We start from the raw sequence: 19,056 nt of genomic DNA on the forward strand, positions 1-19,056 counted from the left end.
CCTCCTCCTCCTATAAAGCATCACCTGATGAACTGAACCAGTGTCAGTTTCCCTGAATCCCCCTGGGGATTTTGGCTTTACAGGATCATATTAGTGTTTTTTTCTGTGTGTTTTGGGTCATTTTAAAGAAGAAAACAAAATGGCATCTGTGACGGTGGCAGGACTGTAAAAACCCCATCCAATCCAATAAATCGAGCCGGAGAAAATAATTTAACGCATTAAAGCTTACTTACAATAGAAACTCTGATATGATTGCGACACATCACGCCAATCTGTCAGTATCAATCTATCATCATCTAATCCAACTGCAATGCAAACTGCATTCTCCAAACATTTATAAAAATGTAATCAATACCTCTTTAAAACAGTTTCAACCAAAACTAAAACGTTATGGCACGACTGTTGCATTACTGGGTGTACCTAATACAATGGTAACTGAGTGTTTTTGTGCCTATTATTTAACAGCTGTAGTACCTCCGCTTCGGCAGGGGGCGCTCCTCTTTTCTTCTTGCCTTAAAATAAGCCGATGTCTCTCTTCTCCAACGAGGTGAAAGGTCACAGAGCAGCAAGCTAAAATGACAACATTAAGACCGTTCACCTGCGATGATTTATTTAAATTCAACAATATGTGAGTGCAGTCTTGTCCGTCTTATTCTACAGTTTGGCATATTTTCCAGCTGTCTTGTGTTTGTGTTGCAAAGTTGTCCAAATCCTGTTTTTTTGTGAGCAGCGGCGTTAGCAGGCTAACCAATGTGACCACAGATGGCTGGAAAGAATGCTGTGCCAAACTCCATTGAAAACATGAATGATTTAGTAGTAATTTCGTCACCGGCAGTAATGACTCTTGTCAATGCCTCACTGACACGCCTAGTGAATCAGTTGACAAATCGGCACACATTTAGTCGGTCAACTAACTTTCAAGCCTACTTAAGCTAGCTAACGTCATCGATGGGTATCGAGCTACGTTGAAATGCATCAATAATGTTAAATAAGGAAACGTAAAAAGCGTATGTTTGTTTGTGTCTACATAAAATATGTTAACATGCTCGTAGAATACTTATTGACTTTGGACATTAAACAGACAACAGCGAAATAATGTGAATGTTATGTTTCATGTTAACTCATGTTTATCTGCGTTTTGTCCAACAGCAACCTGGACCCTTTGACAGAAACTGTATCCTTCATTTCAAGATGAATATTAGCTACTAAAATCACATGTAGCTTATTGCCATGTCTTAAATAAAACATTACAACGAAATGTAGTACGTAACAGGTGTGTGTAGTTTTCTTTAACCTCTGACCTCCAGTATGGCATCCCGTTTTACCTCCAGTACCTGGCTCACTGGCCGGAGTACTTCATCGTCGCTGAGGCTCCTGGTGGCGAGCTGATGGGCTACAGTAAGTTGTTTTTTATTTGTATTGTTAAGATACCAAAGACAGGCGTTAGTCTACATGTAAAGGAACAATTAATTAGTACATTAAGACAAATTATTCAATTACCCCATTGGGTTAGGGTCTGATTTTTTTCTATTGCAGCTTTGTGCTAAATTCAAGCATTTATCTCCCTCATCAATCTGAAATCAATGCCCCATAACGACAAAGTTCATTACATTCAATAATCTGTTGCTTGAAATAGTTGATTCTGTTCTAATCTTAAGATTAGAACAGCTCTTTAACTCTTGAGAAATCTTTGTTTATTAATCTTGCACAACACTTCAGCATCACACTTTCCCATGTTTTGGGTTGGTAAAAAGAGCTAATTCATGACTTGATGCTTGTTTGCAGTCATGGGGAAGGCGGAGGGATCAGTGGCCCGTGAGGAGTGGCACGGTCACGTCACCGCATTGTCCGTGGCCCCGGAGTTCAGGAGACTTGGCCTCGCAGCCAAACTCATGGAGATGCTGGAGGAAATCTCTGAGAGGTTCGTAGTATATGTATTGATACATATTTTCCACTTTTCCCCAAAAGTTCTGAACACATTAGGTTTTTAAAAGGGTTAAAATGTACTCGACACAAGGGCAGCCTGTGTTTTAATGTCTCTTCACTATGTAACTTGTTATGTTGTAGGAAGGGTGGATTCTTCGTGGACCTCTTCGTGCGAGTCTCCAACCAGGTAGCGGTGAACATGTACAAACGTCTGGGCTACAGCGTCTACAGGACGGTGATCGAGTATTACTCAGCCAGCAACGGAGAACCTGACGAAGACGCATATGGTGAGATGAGTTAGCCAAACGGGATCATTTAAGGATTTAAAAATATATATAATTAATTAACCGTTAACCTGACCTGCAAACAAGCAATACAAGTTTTTGAATTGACCACTTTTTGATTAGCACACCAACTCTAGATTATTAGTTATACACACTAAAGCCTTGTGCATATTTTCCTCACAAGCCAACTGGAGGTAAATCTCCTGTCTTTCAAACAGCCAGCAGGTGGTGCTGTTCCCCCAGAACAAGCACAGACTGGGTTTGAAAACGTACTCTTCATATTTGGTGTTTCCTTGTTGCAGACATGAGGAAAGCTCTGTCCAGAGACACAGAGAAGAAGTCCATCGTCCCGCTGCCACATCCCGTCAGACCGGAGGACATCGAATAACAGCAGACGTGGCTCTCTGCATCCTGATGATCAGATGTGAATTACATGCAATTACATGGATTTCCTGCTCACTTACATTGTACATAGTAAAACTGTCACTTACCGCCTCTTAGTCAGAGAGCCACGCTGTACAAATTTCATTTCCTGAACCACTGAATATTAAGTTTAATTTCCTGTTTTTTTTTTTTTTCCTGAAGAAATAACACAACAAGCGAGTTTGGATTGATGTTTGTATATTACAGAAAAACATGGTCATACAATAAACTGGCTGCTCATGGGATGGTTTTGATATTTTTGTAAAAAAGAAAAAACAGATCAGTAGAAAACGAATCCAGGATGAACATCTGAGCTGAGAAACTACTCTTTATCTTTTTCTACATCTCCATCTCCGCTCTTGCTCTCTTTGTTTCCATCATCTTCATCATCATTACGGTCACTCTCACTGCTGCTGCTGCTGCTGCCACTACTACTACTACTGCTGCTGCTGCTGCTGCTGCCGCCATCATCTCGATCATCCTGCGTCTTCTCCCGTTCTGTTTCAGTCTCTGTGTTTCTGTCAGAGTCGTTTTCCGGCTGGTCCTCTGGAGGAGCTGCAGGTTCGTCGGGGGACGGCGTAGATGTCGTCTCTTCAGCCACTTCTGGAGATTTTTCTGGACTTTTCTCTCCGTTGGGTTCGTCTGTGACCTGCTGCCTCTTCCACATCTTTGCCATGGCCAGCAGTTTGAGGTTGGGCTGGTTGGCGGCGTCTTCTGGGAAGATGTAGTCGTAGTACTCCTCCCAGCCTGCATCCGACTGAAACCAGGACAAGACACTGAGATTAATACCTGTGACTGGGGCATCTAATTATATTATCAACATTTGATGCACAAAACTTAAATGACATGTTGAGATATTCTGTGATATAAAACAGAAAAGTTTAAAAAATACATTGATTATCAAGCTTGTCCTCATTTGATGTTTAATTTGACCAAATATTTGGTTTATTTTATTTTTATAAAATAAATGCTCCTTTTTAGCACAGCCATAATTACAGAACAGTATTTTAACAAATATTTAGAACTAATTCCCTATCCGATCAGTCCAAGATTTTGGAAACTCAAACAGTCACTTGTCCCATGTTATGCATAAAAGATATTTACTTGACCCAGTTGTCCAGAGAAACGCAAGTAAATTATCTTTGAGATAAATATTTCATAAAATAAAATTCAAGTAAACACTAAATGATCAACACTGAATGAAAGTTGTCTCACTGTTCTCTACACACATGCTATGTTGTTACAGGTCACACATCAGAAAGGTACAAGAACAGGTCTATGCTGTAAAGTCAGACATCACATGGCTCTGATAGAAACCCGTTGACATCCAGTTCTTACCCCGTCCTCGGCTGTCAGCTTCCTCCTCTTCTTCACCTTCTCTGGCAGCAGGTCTCTCACTCTATCAATGGTGCTGTCGGAGCCAAACTCCTTCTCAAACTCCTTCCAGGATTCCAGCAGCATCAGCCGCTCCTCCTTCTCCTCGCAGCTCCTCATGCCCTTGTTGGCCTCCTCGAAGATCTGCCGGCACTTCTGCAGCCTGTCGGGGTCGTCGATGGACAGCTCGAACTTGGCGTAGCTGATCCAAACCTGCATGAGGGGAGGAAGTCAGAGTTAGTCATGTCAAAGTAAATGTAGGGTTCAGAAAATTAAGATCAGTCTGAATTCAAATCTTTCCAGGTTTGGAAAACTTTATTTTTTTTTAAAGCCACAATGCCGTTCTCACCTTGACATGCTGGGTGCGCTGCAGCAGCCTTTTGTAAAGGTTCCTGGTGTTTCCAAACTCCTCCTGCTCAATCTCAAAATCAATATAGGACTTCCACAGCACCTAAACACATAACAGACACATGCTTTGATAGGATGTAACGAATGGTTCCAAGCTTTATTTATAATGCTGATTTCAAATGCTGCACTCATTTTTTTATCTGCATGTATATTCTTTGTCTTTAAAACTGGTATTTATAGAGTTGCAGATAAAGATCAGGCTACACCGGTATTATTAGTATTAGATTAAATGTGGAATTGATTCCAGTAGCAAATGTGTAGGATTGTTTCAGACGTGATCTAAAAATGTCCAATAACTGCATATAAATATATAGAGATATATTTGGAAATATGAGATATCTCTAGTTCAACAAAACAGAAATCAATACCTCTGGCATGTCCAGTCGCGGCTGTCCGATGGCGAGTTCGAAGATGGCGCGGGCTCTTTCGGTGTCACCCAGGATGGTCTCCAGCTCTGAGAACTTGATCCAGGTGGTGCAGTTCTCCGGACTGAACTCCAGGTATTTCTCGTACAGCTTCCTGCAGCGGTCGAACTCACGAAGCTGCAGCTCCAGCTCGATGTAGCCCTTCAGCAGTTTGTTCTTGGGGCATTTACCAATCGCTGTTCCCTGAAGAAGAGACACGATGGCGGGGAGATCACATTAGACTGATTGTAAGTGTTTCTACCTTTTAGTATTAAAGCCACTCATTTCTCCAGACACTGAGCGTCTCTATCCACACATGGGCTCATGAAGATGTAACACACTTTTTTTACTATGGAGCTGTCTGTGTCCGAGTCGGTGTAATGGTGTTTGTGTTCTCACATTCAGCTCCACAGGTAATGTCTTGATATGATCAGGGTTGGAGTGCACTTGTGAAAGGAGCTTCACAGTCAAAAACTGGGGTAGCCTGTTTATGTTGTTTATTTGACATTTAACTTGGTATCTCTGGATTTTAATCCGATTAAAACTTTAACCTGGTTGAATAAAATGAAAGTTATAAAAAGCTAATTTTTACCCTCTAATAAACCTTTAGATTGACTGTCGATGTGTATGACAGGAATCCATTTCGACTTTTCAACTCATCAGTGGTAGTGAATCTTACCATGACCTTTCTGGATCCCTGCAGGTTCTTCTGCCGGATCTCAAACTGAGCGTAGAGCAGCCAAATCTTAGCAAACGTGAACTGAAACGAAAACACAAGATGAGAACAATCTGGTAGCAACACCACCAAGTAGGGACGCCAGTAACATTTAATTTACTTAAGATACCACGACACCCATTAACCACTAACTTACCGGCTAAGTTTTAAGCAAAAAAGAAGGAAAAACACAAGTAACGTGACAAACAAGTCCTTTTACTCCATTGACTCCATGAGCTTTGCTGCCGCCTTTCAAAGAGTTCTATGCATCCAGTTTTAATGTTTTCTTGTTTGTTATACTGAAGTTTATTGCTGCTTTTTGATCAAGTTACGGGTGCAGCTTGTTTATGGGGCTCAGCGCGTTGCATCCTGTCTGAACAGCTCAATTGGTTAACATATAAGCCGTAAATGAAGTGTATCCAGTTAAACATGTTCTCTGTGGTTAGCAGATTAGCGGTTAACCATTTACATTCCTAATACAAAGACTTTGACTGTTATATCAACTATACCGGGATTATGATATTATTACAGTGATGGTATTGTTCTTATTTTAAACAAAGAAACAACAGAGAATCAGAAAAGAATAAAACAAATCTGTACCTTTTTATGCGGGATGAGGTCTAGACTGGCCTGGTACACCTGCCTTGTTCTCTCAGGATCCTGACCACAACAAGAACAATACACATTTTTTAACATATTTAGCACAGCTTGTTAGTTTTCCATTGAGATGAAATCTTAATTAATGAGAAATTAAGCTGGTGGGTTGAGAAAGATTAAGTGAGCAGGTTAGTTGGCGATGAAAGCATTATTCCATAACACATTTTAATTCATTTTTCTTTGGATTTTCTAAATCAAAACCAATATGTAAATAATCCATCATCATTGGTTTCTTGAAGTAAAATAAAAGTTGACGATGAAGAACAGCTCATAAACCGACCTTGACCTCCAGCTCTTCGTACAGAGCGTAGTTGATCCACAGATAGATGTATCTCTTCCAGTGTCTCTTCTCCTGAATGGGGGGGATGTTGGCGATGGCTCTCTCGTAAACCTCTCTCACCGTGTCGGGGTCGGCGTCGTTCTCCACCAGACGGAGGTAATCGAACCACGCGTCGTAGTTATGTGGGTTTGCCTGATAGGAACAGAAAAACGTCAGGGATGAGGACAGGAAAGCACCTATTTCTCTCCATCCGACAGACCCAGAGACTCAACAGGGAAATATTATTGAGAAAAAAATGACATCTAAATGGCAGCTGGTAGACTGAACATGATTAGTTACTCCTCTTATTCATGGTTGTCTTGTATTTGGGCAAATATGGTATATTTAGAAAGGTAAGAACAGGCCGCTGCTGCACAACTATAACAAACAGAGTGGTTTCAGGGCTCATTCCTACAGCACTACGACACCAGATTTGACCAAATTCATTCAATATTTCACCTTTTTCACTGACTTCAAAGAAAACAACTTCATGACTCAATAAAAGAATACATGTGAGGAATCGGTGTAGTCTGTGCGAATCTGATATTGATTTTTCACGATAAATACCTTGACTTCCTCCTCATACTGGAACCTTCTTTTGCTGACGATGACGTCCTCGATTCCCCTCCGGTCTCCGAACTTCTTCTCAAACATCGTGTAGAACTTGAAGAGCTCCTGGGCCTGGTGCTTAGGGATTCTGTCCAAAGCGTACTTATAGATCACACGAACACGCTCAAACTGGAAAGGAAACATTTCACACAATCACATTCAGCATGTTTGAGTAAGAAGCCAATGACAGCCACTATGCAAAAAAATGACTCTCCAGTAAAACATGAAAGCAAAGCACTGAGGTTTTATTTTGCATGTTATATGTTGGGTCATTCTGCACAAACCTCTTTCTGTGTCTCCTCAAATTTGGCGAAGGCCACAAAGAGGTTTTCTTCCACGTAATCCTCTCCGAAGAACTCCACCGCTCGCTCGTACACCTTCCTGCTGTGAGCAATGTAGCCATGCTTCTCTTCGAAACGAGCGTACTTGATCCAGTTCTTCACCTCGGGGTGAACGATGACGAGTACAGCGGAGTCAAGGACTTTTTACACGACAAACAAATATCATTTATAATGAATGATTCATTTTTTAAGCAAAAACACCAAACATTCTCAGGTTCCAGTTTTTCTCAAAACCCAACACATGAAAACTCCACCAAAAGGATATAGCGCTCATAAATGGTGCGGCCTTTGTCTACTTCCTTGTAGCGCAGCTCAAAGTTGATGTAGGAGTGCCAGGCCTGCTCATCGGGCTCCCACTCCATCCAACGCTCAAACGCCTGCCTGCAGCCGGCAACGTTCCCCAGCATCTCCTCCATGTAGGTGTACTTGTACCTTTTACAGGACAAGAAGTTCAACGTAAATAAAGGTGGATATTTGGAAAGCGAAAAATATATGAAACAAACGTCGACAAACACACATCAAAGACCTCGATCAACACTTTACATCACATGCAAGCAAAATAGTGTTCCTTTCCCTGTGTTTTACACAGCTTATCACTGTTCAACTGATGAATTACATCTGTAACTGTGACATTGAGCAGAAACGGTTTGTACCAGAACTGGTTGACTCGTGGGAGGATGGTGATGGCTCTGTCCCAGATGTTGCGGGCGTGGTTCACCTGCCGGCTCTTCATCTCCATCTCGGCGTACTTGAGCCACAGAGTGATGTTGCGGTGATCGACGTCCAGCGCTCGCTCGTAAATGGAACGAGCCCTGAAACAGGAGGAGGCAGCGATGAGGGAAAACTATACAGCAGAGACATGTGTGACTGAATAATGTCCTGGCTACAGGCACAATACCTCTGGATCTCCTTCAGGCTTTCCTCCCATTGTGCGTATTTGATCCAGTTACTGATGACAGTTCGATTCTTTCTAATGTTGTCTTCAAAACCCTGAAAGAAAAGGCAGACAGATGGTTTAACGAATGATTACAACATTGTCCAACAGACTTTCTGATCGGTAGACTTTGGGGCTGGTCATGTGCCAAAAAAATTCCACTATAACAATTGTAACTTGTTTTTCAATGAAAATGAGAACTGTGACTAAATAATGATCATTCCAACTTGCGATGTCGCAAATTATATTGCAATATCTGTCAAAAATAACAGCACGAAGATATAAATAAGATATACATTATGAATCATATTGGACATTTAATGATGTTAAAATGTAAAATATGAATAGGGCATCTCAACTTTGTTGGCCTAACTTTAACACTGCACATTTAAATCAAAAAGTATTGCCATCAGTGGAGAAAATGAGAGGTAAGCACTTACCTTCCTCTTTCTGAGTTTGTAATCGTTCAGTTCCTCCTCATCAGTGATCTTCTGTTTTGGCGGTGGTGGCAGAAGTTCGAGCTCCCTCTCTTTGGCTTCTCTCAGCAGCTGCTCAGCAGTGATCTGAACCTCTGCAGGAGCTTTATTCTTCACCTGAAAAACAAGAAGTCGTGCTTTAACATGACGTTTCTCCAGTCGGAAGCATAACGTCGATAATGTTCAGGTCTTAATGTTGACCTGTTAAACTGTCTACTGAGACCTTTCACTTTATACTTAAAGAATATATATATATATATATATATATATATATATATATATATATATATATATATAGTATACATTATTGTATATTTTACTTTAGCTGTGCAAAGCTCAAATTCAAGTGTTTTTAAACAGAGGAAACAATGCACATTGTTTACATTGTAATATTTTATATATGGTCTTTGATTACACATGTTGTTTCACCACTACCAGGATATATCAGGTGCCTTATACATCCATGTGGGCTGTGCATGGAAGATACACTAGTATCACTCCTCCTCTTCTACTAATACTAATTTTATGGTGCAGCCAATCCAGTTTACCATGTTTAAAAAACATTGTAATTCGTAAGTGTAAGTCTTAATGAGAGAAGAGAGCCAGGCTTTTTCAAACATGTTTAAATTTGTTTCCAGAGAGGTAAAAGCCTACAAACATTTGACTGGTTGACTAAAACAGGAATAACTGACCCAGTACACAGTATTTAAAATAAAACAGGGAATACAAACAAAGCGCAGCATGTTGTAGAAATACAACACGCCAATAATACCTCCAGGTAGATTAGATAGGAAAGTCATTTTAACGTTAGCGGTTGTCAAGCTAAAGCGGTGTCCGACATGCTAACGTCACCACTCTCACTCTATAATTCAACGTTTATTCGTATCCGAGATTACAGATACATAGGACCTTCGCGTGGTTACAGGCACCACGAGCACTATGTAGCGCTTAGCTACATTCAACTTTAGCGCTAACAATCTGTTAGCATTAGCTTAGCCGAAGTCAACATCTCATAGCTATCTATTGGAGCTCGGTTGTCTTACCTTCGCCACCTTCGGTATCCGCTGCTTGCCTGCCGCGGTGGAAGCCATTTTTGCTGGCCGGTTTTACAACAAAATATACGTTACAAAACTTTTAGACGACAACAAAACTGGAAACGGGTAAGGAAACGTTTTGGTCACATCAAGCGCGAGTTCGCCATGACAGTACCCAGAATGCCTTGCAGATCCGGTTCTGTTACTATGGTTACGTGTGTTTTAGCTAACAGTTAGCTTAGGCTACAACCAGAATAATTACGGTTAACTTACAGTTTTTATGGATTGAACTGCTACGTAGGATTTTACATAATTTAATTACATAATTTTACTCACAAGCAAAAGGAATAACGTTTAAACTGAACGTTGACGTTTATTAAGGGGTTGACTGACAGGTGAGTAACACTGGTTCTGGGCTGGTTAACATTTAACAATACTTTAATTAGCTAACTGATGTAAAATGTCGTTGTTGTTCTCCAGTGGTGGAATGAAATTCAGTGCATTTGCTGAAATTATGACTTGAGTATGTCCATTTCATGCTAACTACTTTATATTCCACTATATCAAAAGCAAATACTGTCATTACGTACATTGAGTAGTGACATTACAAATTAAGATGTGGGGATACCATACATATGAAGTAGACCCATGTATAAAATAGTATGAAGTGTAGATAATAGAATGTAATATCAAAGTGACAGGGAACATTTCTCTGCATCAAGTACTTTTACTTTGAACCTTTAAGCATATTTTCCTGATTATACTAACATACTTTCATGCATGTAACATTTTCAATGCAGGCATTTTATTTGTATGGTATTAGCATATTTACTTAAGTAAACGATCTGAATCTGTCTTCTACCACTGCTGTCATTGCTGAAACCATTCTCTGTTGTTCTATTAAAATCAGGAAGTGGAAATGAGGGTCATAACTTCAGCCAGTGGCCAAAGAGAAACTGTGACCGCCAGAAGGAGTGAATCAGCGGATGCCCGGGGGATTGACAGCCTCATCAGCCCATCAGCTCTGGCAGTTTTTGGAAGGGTCAATGTAATTCACCTCCTGTAAGACAACACATTTATTTGTTTGGTGTCTTAAGTTTAGAGTGTAGACAGTAAGACCAGGCTTTCTGTACAGAGGTACAGGGCTTTGATCATTTCATCTGTCCAAAAATGTGTTAGTTATTTCGTCTAATTTCTTTTTAAACAATGACAAATGCCCATGGATTTATTTGTTTATTAATTTAGTCCATGTTAAATTATTAGTTACTTGATTCTGTCATCTAGTGAAAGGTTGATTGCAGATAAGGCTTCTTTTTTAACTATACACACGACAAACTAGCTTATTAATCATAGTGTGCACATGTCATAATTACATCCATTGTAGTGGATTATCATTTATACTGTAGCCTATGTATGAAATGTATCACTTAATAGTCCATATTTCCGTATTATTCCTTCTGTGTATACAGTATTTCCTCATATAATATCATTCATTATATTTATACATTTACAGTATATGCACTTTTCTACTGCACATTCTGGTTCAATGACAAACTCCATTTCATTATAGTGCAGTGTCTATAAAGTTGACTCTAATCACACTATGAATGTAGTAATATTGATTATAAAATAAAATAAACCAAAAGTGGGTAATGTGCTCTCCTGGACCCCCAGAGAGAAAGCCAATCTGGCTGTGACTCTGGCCAATGAACAGGATGACATTCTGGCCCACGCTTCCTTCTTCGATCACCCTGTTGGAGACTTGGTGGATCAGACTCAATGGGAACCTTTCCTGCAGAAACACTTCAGCGCTGAAAAATGCACGGTCTGTATCATTCATGAAATCAGATAAAACAGCATTAAAAGCTGCCGATGGAAGACTATTACTGTTTATGTGTGTGAGATTAGATTTTAATTTTACAGAATCACATGAATCTTTGGCCCCAACAGAACTAATCTGAACTAAGACTTTTTTTTACTATTTAAAGTTTAATAAGCTACTTGTTTAGATCAAATGAAATAGAAGTAAACTGACATCTGTAGAAAACTGACTTAATCTTCTTCCCTCTGCAGCCGTTGAACACACTCTTCCTCCACCTCTTTGTGACACAGACAGATTTTGCCACAGCAAGTGCAAAGGAAATAATGAGGTATGAAAAAATATTTTTCACCCTTTTTTAAAAGTGAAGGATAAAAAAGCCATTTGCGTCCATTAAAAATGTTGTATGGTGTAACAATGATAGACAGCCGGACTGTAAAGTTAACATGACACTGCCAGGGTTCAACTCCCAAATCTCATGCATAATAAAAGCAGTAGTTAATCTAAGCTGCTTTGGTTAGAAGCAGCCACAGAATGTAGATAGGAGTTAATGCAATGTCCGTCAAATTATAATTCCCTTGTTGCTGTACAACCAGACAGATCAGATCAGCTTTTTTCTTCAGGCTGTGATACTCCTGAATTCATCTTCCACGCTCCATATAGTTTTTTTTTTTCCTTATGTAGCAAAACTCCAAACTGAAATGAACCTTGTACCTTGCTTTGCCTCTTTTTACAGGGCTGTCTTCAACGCCATCGCAGAGCTAGAATACATCTGCCTGGTCAGCCCGAACGTTGGCGGTTTAGGTGAAGAGCTGCTTCAAATGAATTTTTAAGTGTATAAATTATTCAATAACTTGCAAGTCTTGTGATTGCTGTTTGCCCAGAGCCAGCGCTGGATGAGATGTTTGAGCCGATGCAGCGCCTGAGTGACCCCGGGCCTCGGTGCTTAGCATTCATCTGCCACAGACAAGAGCACTGTCCAAAGCTTCATATCCGTCCAGCCAGGTGATTTCACCTGATCCCTCCCCACTAACACAGTTTCTGCCTAGAAAACAGTCCAACATATGTAGAGCTCATATACACGTAGTTCATATTCATTTTTAGTGCAGTGAAAAGAGTTTAGATAAAGGTGGTGGACAGGTGCCTTCATTTTACTCAGCATGTTTGCGGGCTAGAAGGTGCTCTCCCAGCATTGTGCTCACATTTCATTAGTGGCACACAGTGTGACAGTAGTGATATTGTCTTTTGTGCTGCAGCTGGGTAAAGTTAAAGCCACATTAATTGGCCACTAGGGGGCACAAGAATTCCCCAACAAGCCGATAAATGTGCTGTAAAACAGAAACTGATCTAAAAGAGACTAAAAGGTTTTGAAGAACTGCTGAGTTGGTCATAATTATTAGCCAGTGAAGCACAATCAGCCTTTCCATGTTACGGAGAGCAATTTCATTCATTGTAATTTACTGTACATCATACTGATCGGTGGCTCTTTTTGTACATTACAGGGTTGAAGATCATGATGACATCATGAGCATATTTGCAGAGCAGGCAAAGCCTCTGTCAGTCATGGACCAGCCATTCTTCCTGGAGGGGCTCATCGAGGCACAGAACGAGGAAAATCACACCGCTGTTTGTGAGGTTTGTTCCAACGTTTATCCTTATCCCAAAAAGAATCCCATGTTGTTGTTTTATTTCAGGTTTGCTTTTATTTGAAAAGTCTTCAGCAGCCAACAAATTGAGAAATAATTTACTACAGCTCAACCCTCCTGCTAGTCTGATCTTATGTGGTTTGTATCATTTCTGATATATAATGTAATAGCAACTCGTTGATGATGCTTTGTCAGGAGCCCCCCTGGGGTCCGGCCCCCTCGGGACCTGGAAGGCGACAGATCTTCTCTGCCCTCCCCTCCCCTCCACTCGGGCTGACATGTGTTCATGGCAGCATATGGCAGATACGAGCTGATACTTGGCCAAGACATGCTCTCACTGAACATATTGTGTCCAGACATCTGAAGCATTTTGGGCTTTTTGTCTGAATATGTTCTGCGCTCAGAGAACAGACAGTGAAACATTGCCCCAGAGGGTTGAGATGTGGACTCTGCTGAATGCCATAACCTTTTTGTGAAGTTAGAGAATATGTCATCTAAATATTTCTTATCCTGGTAGACGATCTGTATAGACATCCATTGTTCCAACTCAAACCAGCATGAGAATGAATAGCTCAGATTCAAATAAAGAAAACAATTTATTAATGATCACATTCAAAAACATTATTTAAAACACGTATCTCACCCCAAGGTCTGTGTAATCGTTGTTCTGGTGCTTTTGATGAGATCGCATGAGCTTCATCAGCAGATGGAGTTTGACAAGAAGTCCTCAATGTGCTCAGAAAAAAGGAAATAAAACATTCAATGAACATGCAACATGGCAAACTGAGGAAGATCCTTTGATTTGATTGAAAGCTCCAGAGCAGAGACTGTTCAGCTACCTATTCAAAGATCAAAAGTGATCCTGAGCATTTAAAGAAGAACTACCCACAACTCATAGATCATACATTTGGCAATATCGTGACTCTAAAATGCACTCCATTTCCCAGAGGTCACCAGTCAAACTCTGTGTGTGGTTGCTTCTTTTCTTTGTCCTGTTCATCTCAGGAGAAAACAGCTACCTGACAGAACGTTTTCAACAGAACATGTAAAAAAAAAACGTCCATTAACTGGTAGACGTCTGCTGGATTATAGACATATATTACAGTGAGAGGGAAATGTGAATCTGTATCTAAAGATGTGTATGTGTTTCCTCCACAGAGTGACGGAGTCACCGCCGGCTTCATCAGTGTCACTCGTGATGTTGATTTGAAACGGCTGCACGACGGCTTTGACTTGAGTGAGTTTGATGGTTTTTACAAACTGCAGCAAATACGACACGATGAACCTGCTGCTCAGTCCGACTCAAGAGAAACACAGACCTACAATCCACAGCAGGTAAATCACTGCACTGCACTGCACTTCTAATTGTTGAGTCTAAAGTCTCCTCATCTTTTACTTTGTGGTATTGTTGTTGTTATGGTCACTCTCATCAGGAGGAGAAACAGTCGACTGGACATTTTTCAGAGAAATCCAACGCTGTCTGTATTCAGTTCTTCATTATTGACAAGAATCATGAAACCAGGTAAAGTCAGGACGGATCTGTGTGAGGGTATTATAAACAAATCTTTTCTTGAATCAAAGGATAAAGCTGGCAATAATTGTGTTTTTCTCATTGTAAACAAATCCCATGAAAAATAAAAAAACTGAATGTTTAACAAATAATATATATTATATTCTTGTACATTAAATCATGGTGTGTAAGCTGAGGAAAATACACAGACGTGTAACGTGAAAGTGAAAGAAGATAATTTGTGTTGAGTTTGCTGCAGGGATTTTCTTTTTGTGACGTTCCATGTACTTGTTAAAGAGAAACATGCAACTTCAGCCAAAAAGTATTTCTCCAGAATTACGTGTCTGTAACTCACAAACACCAAAAGTCAGATACCTCAAATCTGTTGACTATATGTTTAATAAGTATTCTGTATTTTAAACTTGCATATTTTGCCACTTTAGTTGGCAGCTGACCAGACTTCCATCAGTCATGTGCTGTGTTAACGCGGGGAGAGTGACTGTAAGATGGCTCCTGCTGAGCTCTTCTCACCACCGCCTTACCTCCCAGCTGTTATTGAATATGGAGGCGAGTCGCTTCCTGCCGTGAATGAGCATGTTATTAATGAGGGCTGTGCTTAAAGTGACAGCGCGACACAGTTGAAGGCGAGAAGTTGAGCTGGAAGCAGCGGGCAGATTGGTTGGCCAGTTGTTCCACCACAGCCATCACCAGCTTTGGCAAGCCTGCCGTTGTTTCTGGCATATTTTCACTTAACTTCTTCTCCTTCTCTTCCAGATCAGTGGACTTTATTCCATATATATTCAAACTTTACTCTGTGAGTATCTTCTTTGCAAGACAGGTGGCTACGAGCTGCACAAACAGCCAACATTAAATAAGTTAAATATCACCTAGGCAACAGATACAATTCATACTCCTGGGTCCTTGGAATGATGTGTGCCAGGTTAAGAAATAAGTCCCATCTTGTTAGTGTTAAACTATTTATTCATTTACACATCAAGGGGGACTTACTGAAGTTACCCAATAGACACGATGTTAACTTTCAGGAAAGTTCATGAAGTTTAAGATAATTCTTTAGAAAATTACTTAAATGATATATTGAACATGAAATGTGTATGCCCATATTAGTCGTCCTTGTGTCCTTCTGTCAGGACCTGGACTTCTGCATCATCACTGTACCGACGCTGTCCCCTGACTTCCTGTTGCTGCAGAGCTTCTGCAGGGTGCCGCCCAGGACCTGCAGCTCACCGCCCCGTGAACTCTACGTCTGCCAGCGGGCCGGGCTCAGGTGGGCCATCTCCTCATAGAATCAAAGCCTTTTTTTCTGGCAGCCTAAGTTCATCACTGTCGAGTGTTTTCTTGTTATGGCTGCCAGGATAGTAAGTTTACAATTCTGTTAGTGTTCAGACAGCAGGTCCCTACTGTGAGTGATAATTGCATGTGCAAAAACCACATTCCAGTCTTTCAGCGTGTTGGATTCGCTCACATTCATTTTTGCTGCAAAAGACAATGGAAGTGCTCAGAGGGGAAAGAGGTAGTTCTCCCTGCAAACCTTACCCTTATATAAGGTATTTCTTTGGGTGGGTTCACAAGAGGAAATGAAGAGATGCATTTTACTGACACGCTCATTTCATTTTGTTGTCAAAGTAAAATGTGATGTATAGAGAGGAATGAAACTGGACATTTTGGTGGATTTAAGTTTGCTACTGAATTGGAGAATTCCGGCTGAGAAAAAAAACCTTGTTTTTAGAGATATGGATCGTAAAATGACAGACATTTTGAAGACAGTACAGTTGAACAGGCTACAATAATTAACTAATAGATATCACCATGAAGTTTTCTGTGATGTTATGTGTAATATGCACATGAGGCATTAACTCATGGTAACGCTTCGTGAATTTAGGAGAAGCACATAAACACCTCAATGTGTATTTTAGATGTTTCCGTTCCACTAGTCTGAAAAAAGAGTTGCCATGGAAGCAAAGTAGACCAAAATCTCAAAGTTGATCAGTGCATGAAATACAATATTTTTGTCTGTAGTACATGCAGTACTACAGATTCTGTACTGGGATGAACTCGGGGTATAAACTGCTTGGTGATGAGTCGCTTCATTCATTGTAATTAAACTGATAATCAGTCGTTTATTCCTCTTGCAGGAGTGTGGCGGTGAGGCCGGCTGTAGCTGCAGACCGGCCGGCTGTCTCTGATCTGGTGAAGGGTCTGGGACTGAGCGAGTCCCTGCTGCAGGACCTGGACTGCTTCTACGAGACCCGCAGAGACCCGGTCAGTCAACACGCACCGATATAGACGCACCGGGGTTTCACCTTCAGCCATTCAGTTTGTGTTCAGACTGCCGTTAAGATGCTGATGCAACCCTGCTTTACCCCAGAGATCAATAATTAAGTACAACATGTTAATTATTAATAATGTATCGATCACCTTAAGAAATATTCCCTCTGTCTTTATTACTTTGCCTCCTGCTCAAGGGAGTCGTGTCCAAATCCTATTTTTGTCTCTTTCACTTTACAGTTTCAGGTTGATTTACTTCCAGCACTAAAATGAGGCTGCGAGGAATCCTGCACACACTCTTATTCTCAATCAGGCGTCTAGTAGTGTTAGTGCATTAATAAAACAAAAATATTGATCTCAATTAAGCACAATAACCAATTTCATCATAATGTGTAATTTATACAGCCATATAGTCTCTTTGGTAAAGAACGAGTGCATTGTGCCCTCCGCCTTGAAACCAAATCCACACCCTTGTTGTGACATGATTTCATCCTGTCTTGTCTTTGAATATATTTATGGATTTACTCTTTTATGATTTTTACTTGTTCACCCATTGTTATTTATTCATGGCGTACCATTCTGACACTTTAGCGACGGCTGCTAATTGTATCAATATTTAATCAACTGGCCTGTAATATGTTTGGAAATTATAAACAGTAAATGGAGAAAATATCATGGTTGAAATTCTAACTGGCTCTCCTTTCACGTTTAAAATGACATTTTTGATTGTTTTGGATCGAGTGGGACTTGATCTGTGAGTGATTGTCTTGGAATAACGAGGAATATATCGGCAAGTTTGCCAGCGAACAGATTGGTGAGAATTCAGTTGAACGGATTTTCCTCTCTGACTGACACCCCAGCTGTCACCGCCGCAGCTCCAAAACGGATAATTACTTCTGCAGCCACTTCATGTGTATTCATGGCACTCAGCTGTCACAACAAGGTGTATATTCAGTTCAAATGTACATATGGTGTGTTTTCTTCTCACACAGGATGGCGCGGCACTGCAGGCCTTCGTGGCCCAGGTCCACAGTCAGGTTGTGGGGATACTGATCATCAGAGACGAGCAGGTAGTTGTTATTTATAAATCATCATCCTCAGATGAACCTGAGAGTTCTGGGTTTGGGTTGGTGGTGGTGTTTGGTGCAATTCTGCATCTGTCTGTAAGCCTCAATACATGCTGAATGTTTTACTTATAAGAAGACTTTTATTTAAAGTGAATTTAGTCACTGCACTATATATTTTAATATATTAATTATAATAATACATGAATTATTAGTAGTAGTTTGATTGTTATTGAGTTGTTTTATTAGCAGCTTTGGTTTCTCATGAATGAAACAAAAACAGGTGAACTGGTTTAAACAAAGGGAAATTAACAGGAAAATACCAAACACAAATATTCATCCTGAAAACAGAGTAAGCTAACTCCATTATTCTGTCTGTTTTTCGAGGACATCAAGTACATCTGCGCTCACTACAACATCGAGAACTTCATCTACTTCAGCCATCACCACTACGAGGAGCACGCTCAGATACGCCACTTCGTCCTTCAACCCTCCTTCCAGCACTTCGGCAAACACTTGTTTAAGGAGGTCCTCCGGCTGGCTCGCAGGTCCTGCCTGTTCCACAGACTCTACCCCTCACACCACCGCCAGGAGGTGGGTGCACACTCTGGGACCCTCGGGCCCTTATTGGCCCCTAATCACTGGGCCCCTTCCAACCTCCGTGCATGTCTGCTCAGATACACATTGTCATTAGTCTAATGACCCTCAGTTCATACACTGCAAGAAATGTTTCCTTCATTCAACCTCAAACTCAGCGATGAGTTGATTTCACAGATTGAACACAGATCATGTGAACATAATATAGCACAGGTATAAAAGAATACATA

At 40.6% G+C, this 19,056-nt stretch overlaps 3 protein-coding genes across 3 annotated transcripts in view; 2 read left to right on the forward strand and 1 right to left on the reverse strand.

Annotated features, from left to right (window-relative positions):
* The first annotated feature begins 529 nt into the window (after positions 1–529).
* Positions 530–2,876, forward strand: naa20 (N-alpha-acetyltransferase 20, NatB catalytic subunit). Its single transcript, XM_084030288.1, has 6 exons — positions 530–628; positions 1,150–1,174; positions 1,308–1,398; positions 1,786–1,921; positions 2,068–2,213; positions 2,513–2,876. Exons 1-6 carry the CDS (start codon positions 576–578, stop codon positions 2,596–2,598), a joined length of 537 nt encoding a protein of 178 aa, XP_083886414.1. The 5' UTR covers positions 530–575; the 3' UTR covers positions 2,599–2,876.
* On the reverse strand, positions 2,815–10,069 carry crnkl1 (crooked neck pre-mRNA splicing factor 1). Its single transcript, XM_084030287.1, has 14 exons — positions 9,914–10,069; positions 8,835–8,987; positions 8,359–8,450; positions 8,114–8,272; positions 7,726–7,892; positions 7,404–7,582; positions 7,078–7,248; positions 6,472–6,663; positions 6,135–6,194; positions 5,499–5,579; positions 4,784–5,023; positions 4,357–4,458; positions 3,972–4,220; positions 2,815–3,390 (listed from the first exon to the last, which is right to left on the reverse strand). Exons 1-14 carry the CDS (start codon positions 9,959–9,961, stop codon positions 2,956–2,958), a joined length of 2,328 nt encoding a protein of 775 aa, XP_083886413.1. The 5' UTR covers positions 9,962–10,069; the 3' UTR covers positions 2,815–2,955.
* Positions 10,070–10,823: 754 nt separating this feature from the next.
* cfap61 (cilia and flagella associated protein 61) overlaps positions 10,824–19,056 on the forward strand; it is a gene marked incomplete at its 5' end in the record, with an annotated part of 42,370 nt that continues 34,137 nt past the window's right edge. Inside the window, 13 exons of the mRNA XM_084030628.1 lie at positions 10,824–10,966; positions 11,579–11,729; positions 11,978–12,054; positions 12,460–12,527; positions 12,608–12,728; positions 13,226–13,358; positions 14,528–14,704; positions 14,803–14,891; positions 15,654–15,693; positions 16,028–16,164; positions 17,033–17,159; positions 18,158–18,235; positions 18,617–18,823. Of these exons, the coding sequence (XP_083886754.1) occupies positions 10,824–10,966; positions 11,579–11,729; positions 11,978–12,054; positions 12,460–12,527; positions 12,608–12,728; positions 13,226–13,358; positions 14,528–14,704; positions 14,803–14,891; positions 15,654–15,693; positions 16,028–16,164; positions 17,033–17,159; positions 18,158–18,235; positions 18,617–18,823 (1,548 nt within the window). The remainder of the gene's footprint in view (positions 10,967–11,578; positions 11,730–11,977; positions 12,055–12,459; positions 12,528–12,607; positions 12,729–13,225; positions 13,359–14,527; positions 14,705–14,802; positions 14,892–15,653; positions 15,694–16,027; positions 16,165–17,032; positions 17,160–18,157; positions 18,236–18,616; positions 18,824–19,056) is intronic.

The sequence above is a fragment of the Eutrigla gurnardus genome (genome assembly GCF_963514095.1).
Source record: "Eutrigla gurnardus genome assembly, chromosome: 16".
Classification (NCBI taxonomy): Eukaryota; Metazoa; Chordata; class Actinopteri; order Perciformes; family Triglidae; genus Eutrigla; species Eutrigla gurnardus.

Coding starts and splice junctions, on each gene's coding strand:
- naa20 (XM_084030288.1), top strand. CDS start 576: ATGACAACATTAAGACCGTTCACCTGCGATGATTTATTTAAATTCAAC. Junction 629..1,149: donor TTATTTAAATTCAACAATAT/GTGAGTGCAGTC, acceptor TTTGTCCAACAG/CAACCTGGACCCTTTGACAG. Junction 1,922..2,067: donor CTGGAGGAAATCTCTGAGAG/GTTCGTAGTATA, acceptor GTTATGTTGTAG/GAAGGGTGGATTCTTCGTGG.
- crnkl1 (XM_084030287.1), bottom strand. CDS start 9,961: ATGGCTTCCACCGCGGCAGGCAAGCAGCGGATACCGAAGGTGGCGAAG. Junction 7,893..8,113: donor CCACGAGTCAACCAGTTCTG/GTACAAACCGTT, acceptor GTCCTGTAAAAG/GTACAAGTACACCTACATGG. Junction 6,195..6,471: donor ACGAAGAGCTGGAGGTCAAG/GTCGGTTTATGA, acceptor TGTTGTGGTCAG/GATCCTGAGAGAACAAGGCA.